The 6,000-nt window shown below is 46.4% G+C and overlaps 1 protein-coding gene across 1 annotated transcript in view; it reads left to right on the forward strand.

The window, feature by feature from the left end:
- slc17a8 (solute carrier family 17 member 8) overlaps positions 1-6,000 on the forward strand; it is an 18,352-nt gene that overhangs the window by 12,272 nt on the left and 80 nt on the right. The window contains exons 4-12 of the mRNA XM_079743602.1: positions 513-627; positions 762-849; positions 1,705-1,791; positions 2,249-2,391; positions 2,545-2,694; positions 2,899-3,031; positions 3,710-3,820; positions 4,568-4,695; positions 4,865-6,000. The exon at positions 4,865-6,000 is cut by the window's right edge and continues 80 nt beyond it. Of these exons, the coding sequence (XP_079599728.1) occupies positions 513-627; positions 762-849; positions 1,705-1,791; positions 2,249-2,391; positions 2,545-2,694; positions 2,899-3,031; positions 3,710-3,820; positions 4,568-4,695; positions 4,865-5,185 (1,276 nt within the window). The 3' untranslated portion in view covers positions 5,186-6,000. The remainder of the gene's footprint in view (positions 1-512; positions 628-761; positions 850-1,704; positions 1,792-2,248; positions 2,392-2,544; positions 2,695-2,898; positions 3,032-3,709; positions 3,821-4,567; positions 4,696-4,864) is intronic.

A 6,000-nucleotide genomic window follows, 5' to 3' on the forward strand; every position in this document is an offset into this window, starting at 1 on the left:
GGGTTAAAGCTGATGGCGGCCGGCAGCGACGATGCTGCTGATAGCAGGCCGTGTAATAAAAGCTTCACAGGAAAAGAGGACACGCCACTGACAGAGTTAATAATGAAAGATCTTGCGTCTGATTCCTTCCCTGAAACACCAGCCACTGGAATATTACAAGTGTCACTTACAGGCTGTTTCGGAAAAAAAGGAGGAGGGGAGAGCAGCGATAGGAGGGGAACGTGATGTGGCAGAAACATTGAGATCAAAGGGATGCTTTAACACAAGTCGGACCTGCAATTCCTTGGCTAATTCCTAAAACTTTATTTGTTGCTGGAGACGCGATTCATTTCTAGGCAACAAACCAATACATCTATTAAGATCAAAATAGTGGAGTGAATCAATGGATTGTATTCCTTCATTCTATAGTTATTGTTCATCTTTCATGATATTTGCTTAAATATTGATACTTCACCTATCTACCTTAAAACATGTACTGATTCCATAACAGGAGTGTCCCGATGTGCCCACAGGGTGTTTGGGGCGGCCATCTTCCTGACGTCCATCCTCAACATGTTCATCCCCTCGGCGGCCAGGGTGCACTACGGCTGCGTCCTGTTCGTCCGCATCCTGCAGGGACTGGTGGAGGTAATCGCCACCACCTGGGCGGCACTTCTGTTTTTTATAGATCCTTATGTAAATATGTAGATGCACCTTGTTGCTGGCTGAAGGTGATCTGAAGATGTTCCTGGTACCTTGGTGTATGGTTGTGTCCCCTACAGGGCGTCACATACCCAGCCTGCCACGGCATGTGGGCCAAGTGGGCTCCACCTCTGGAACGCAGCCGGCTGGCAACCATCTCGTTCTGTGGTGAGTGAGCAGTGGGTAGGGTGGGGTGCAGTGGGTAGGGTGGGGTGCAGTGGGTAGGGTGGGGTGCAGTGGGTAGGGTGGGGTGCAGTGGGGTGCAGGTCTCAGAATGTCCTGAGAAACAGGATCCCAGGGAACTCGAGTACTGTGAACACGCTATGGTCGGTTCTTTCAGCAGCTGGTCGAACACTCCTCCAAAGTACTACGAGGACAAGGCCAGGGAAGGAGGTCTTCTTTATGAATGTGTTTCTGTACAAAAGTGTTTGATTGCTTAATTGGCCATTCTTATTTGGTTTTCTAGATGCAGCGCCCCTCCAGTCCCCTTTCAACCCCCAAAAAAGGAACTATTCCATCTCACACATTAAACTGATACCATGACAACCAACACATCAAAACCCTCTTGACATTGCCCCTGAATGAACAGCGCGGATCCGTCCAATCAGAGGAACTGTCCCCTCTATTCACCTAAATGTATCACCAGATTTCTCACTGTCCCAAAGCACCCTCATTCTGCCCTGGCCTTCTCCCAACAAGTGTTTGTAGACCTGTTGTAATACAGAAAATACATCAAACAGCCTCTCTGTTTCCGACAGTACACAGTACACTCACACACTCTATTCAATATCAGTTCTGCAAATGTCCGTCCTCGTGTCATTTATTTTCCATACGGCCGTTGACGTGGATTAAAAACGTGCTAATAGTGTACACATTGCTTTGCTATGCTGCAGTTTATACTAAATCCAGGGATTAGACTGAGATCATTTGGATGAGAATATTCTTAGATTTGGAGGGCCTCACGGGGACGCACCCGCTTTGCAGCTGCTCCTGGTAACGTGTTCAATGTCCTGCGTCCGGCAGGATCCTATGCAGGGGCCGTGATCGCCATGCCGCTGGCTGGGATACTGGTGCAGTATGTGGGGTGGCCCTCTGTCTTCTACATCTACGGTGAGATGCTTCAGGAATCATGACATGGATTTTAGAAGGAATGTTACTCCTGTATCTTTAGCATCTGTATCTGAATTGGCAGTGTAGGTCGTGGTATCTGAGACATTGTGCACAGCTTACTAACAATTGAACTGTCTGTTGTCAATTAATAACCAAATTGGGTTGGGAGCTTAATCAAAACCAAAAAGTGAGGGCATGGATGGCACCCTAGGGATCCTGATTCAATATAGCTGAAGCTGTTAGCTAGTGATCTAATCGGGTGATTAATCGATGTAAATGAACCTCTGCCTGTCTGGGCCTGGTAAGTAATGTGTCTTTCATTTTGCTTTATTAATGACATTCCCGAGGCCTTGATGAGGTCCTGGCTCATTTAAAAAGATCAGCCTGCCTTCAATCTCTCAACTAACTTACAACATGGCTTTAGAACTGAATGCCTTGCTTTGCATTTTCCCAAAAGGTGTTTTTGGCATCATATGGTATGTCTTTTGGCTCTTGCTGGCCTATGGTAGCCCCGCAGACCACCCAACTATCAGCAACGAGGAGAGGTTATACATCGAGGATGCCATTGGAGAAAGGCTCAACCAATTAAGTGTCACTGAGGTAGTTATTTGTGCGGTGGAAGATATTTGCCTTTAGAGATATTTACTGAGCACACATACATGCATGCACATACACATAAACACACACCCATACAAGTCCAACGAGACCTGCACCGGTTAATCCAAACGGCGACTCGTCCGTCTGCCGCCCCAGAAATTCAAGACTCCGTGGCGCAGGTTCTTCACATCTATGCCCGTCTACGCCATCATCGTGGCCAACTTCTGCCGCAGCTGGACCTTCTACCTGCTCCTCATCAGCCAACCTGCCTATTTTGAGGAGGTCTTTGGCTTCCCCATCAGTAAGGTAGGCCTACCTCTCCTACTGGTCACAGATTGTGTTGAGAGCTGACCAGTCAAAGCGGTCTCTCTCCGGTGAAGTGGAAAGGTCTCCCCTGTGTGGTGATCATGAGCACAACCGGTGTAGATGAACTAGGCTTGGTGCGTAGCAGAGCCCGTTTTCTTCACCCTGTCCAATGTGCTCAGGGTTCACTGCTGGATGTGTCCTCAGGTGGGGATCCTCTCCGCCTTGCCCCACATGGTCATGACCATCGTGGTTCCATTTGGAGGACAGCTGGCAGACTTCCTGCGCAGCAAGAAGATCCTGTCCACTACAAACGTCCGGAAGATCATGAACTGTGGAGGTACATCAGAGTTAATGGAAAACAATGGAAATGTTAGGCTTTATTCTGCTGGTCATTACTTAGTTATGTGACCTCTATGTGACCTCCATACTTACCCTGAAAGGCCTTTCTATTAATCTCAGTGCGTCCCTTGGCCTGCCCAACAAGCCTCTCTCCTTTCTCTACAAGACTCTTCTGTATTGTAGAGTTTGAGGACACTGGTACATGAAGCAGTTGCCGCATGCTGCCATGTAGGAGATCTCCTTGGGTGTGTGAGGTGATGGCTGGTTTAACGTGTGTGCAGCCTCACACAGCCCCAGATTCTAAACAGTCTAACTTGGGCCAGGTGAGGCTGCTTAAGCCACCCTCCACACACACTCCACATCCACCTTTAGGCATACTGCCATGACATTCTATGTTAAGCATGTAGCAGCAGACTTAAAAACAACTGTTCAATTTGACAATTATAATGGCAGGCAACTTGCAACTTTACATGGTTTAATCCCTGAAATGTGCACAAAGCAGTGAACCGTCTGGAAACAACGGCCGACTGCTTCAGCATTTTATCCCAAGAATGCAAGATATTCAAAACAAACTGCTCTTAACACTGCCTCCCAAAATCTGGGATTTGTGACCCAACTTAATTGAGTTATTTGAAGGCTAATGTTTAGATGATGAGGTGTTTGTCTCTCCCCCCAGGCTTCGGGATGGAGGCCACCCTGCTGTTGGTGGTGGGCTTCTCCCACACCCGCGGAGTGGCCATCACCTTCCTGGTGCTGGCCGTGGGCTTCAGCGGCTTCGCCATCTCGGGTATTCAGCTCTTCTTTCGGGATATTCTTATTCATATATATTCATATTTATTCATTTTGAGACGTTTCTGGTATTTCGCTCTTCTTTAGAGATATGACCTTCATATTGAGACATTTCTTGAGAACCTTTTTAGAAGGTTCAGCATTTTAAATCAGCGCATTGTTGATCCCTAATGACACTATTTACAGTTGAGGTTGATAAGGGAGTGTTTTGGGCTAGGAAAGGTTTTTCTTTTGATCCATTAAGGTTTGAGAAACAAGGTGATATAAATGTTTTTCCTAACATTTTTTTTGCTACCTCTCCTTTGGGTCTTGACAAAGTCCAAAGCGCAGTGCAGAATAATATATTATTATGTATGCTCAGGCTTCCTTCTTCCTTCTCGCTGCTTGAGGGCGAGCATGGACAAACATGCTAAAAGTAACAAAATTAGGTTCTACATCAGATTGACATTCACTGTAGAATAAATGTAGAAAAGATGCCAATCAAGAGCTGTCAATGATCTTTAGCTGGCCTGTTGTTCATGCTGATGGTGTGATTCTTTGTCTGACTGTGTTCTCAGGGTTTAGCTGGCCTGTTGTTCATGCTGATGGTGTGATTCTTTGTCTGACTGTGTTCTCAGGGTTTAGATGGCCTGTTGTTCATGCTGATGGTGTGATTCTTTGTGTGTCTGACTGTGTTCTCAGGGTTTAGCTAGCCTGTTGTTCATGCTGATGGTGTGATTCTTTGTGGGACTGACTGTGTTCTCAGGGTTTAATGTCAACCACCTGGATATCGCTCCTCGCTATGCCAGTATCTTGATGGGAATCTCCAACGGTGTGGGAACTCTGTCGGGAATGGTGTGCCCGCTGATCGTCGGAGCGCTGACTAAAAACAAGGTGCAGTGATTCACAGTCAACTTTAGGCTTTAGCACCCAGAACTTAGATCAAGATGAATCTCAATCCATTCTTATCGGTTGTTTCTACTTCATGCTTCAGTAATGCTTGTTGCGTCAAACCGTCAGATGCTTCATTGAGCCCTGGCCTTTGTTGTCCCTTTACCTTCAGACTCGGCTGGAGTGGCAGCATGTGTTTGTGATCGCGTCCATGGTGCACTACACCGGGGTCATCTTCTACGCCCTGTTCGCCTCCGGAGAGGAGCAGGAGTGGGCCGACCCCGAGAACCTTAGTGAGGACAAGCGCGGGATCCTGGATGAGGACGAGCTGGCCGAGGAGTCGGAGCTGGCAGTGGGGAAGAAGAGCTACGGGACCACTGGGGGCAGCCCCGGGAAGAGTCAGGGCTGGAAGAAGACCAGAGGGGTGACCATGCAGGAGGACGGAGAGGACGGGAGTCACGAGAATGGAAATATCCAGGACCACTACCAGTAGTAGACCTCCCAGGTCCTTAAGTCCTCTGCACACTGCCCCTAGAAGTGTCAGATACACCCTGGAACTGTCTGGAACATCTGATTAAAGTTAAAGACCAGCAGCCATTATTTATTTGCCAGCTTTTCTTTCATGTTTTTTTCATGCCTGTCTGAAACCTAATACTTCACCTTGAAAGACAGTCCTTACCACACAAACAAAGCTATACATATGGGCTTTATATTACTCAGTACAAGTATTTGAGTGAAAACTTTGATTAGTATGCCTATAATAAAAAACAAATGTCAAATCTGAAAAAGGATGTGAATCCTTGAACAACGTAGATCCCGCTGGGTGTTGATGTACAAGTTGTATGTTCTGAATGTAAACCATGAAGGACTTTAACAGTACCACCAGGCCTCGAGCTCATCTCTAGATGCCTTGTTTCCTCCATAAACGTATAATATGTTCTCACAACGTGTAATACCAGCACTGAATGTGCAGGTGAGGAAATATTATTGCAATGTCTTTCTGTCAGCTATGCAACGTGAAAAGAGTTGTTCTTGGTATGTGAATGTTTGTTAGACATAATTTGAACAGACCTCGTTGTTAAAGTCTTTATTTGTGATAAAATGTCCAACAACAGCCTTGCTGATCAAAGTCTCATCGTGTGGAGGAATACGATTTTATTGGACCATATTTGATCACAAATCAGATTATAGGTATTTATTTTTAACCCATGATTTCTAGCAGCCTTCTTTATCAATGGTGCTGAAAGAACGACAGAAGACGACAGAAGTGATGTGAGGTCATCAGAGTGTGGAAACATTTCGGCCTTT

This window comes from Pollachius pollachius, assembly GCF_949987615.1.
Source record: "Pollachius pollachius genome assembly, chromosome: 9".
Classification (NCBI taxonomy): Eukaryota; Metazoa; Chordata; class Actinopteri; order Gadiformes; family Gadidae; genus Pollachius; species Pollachius pollachius.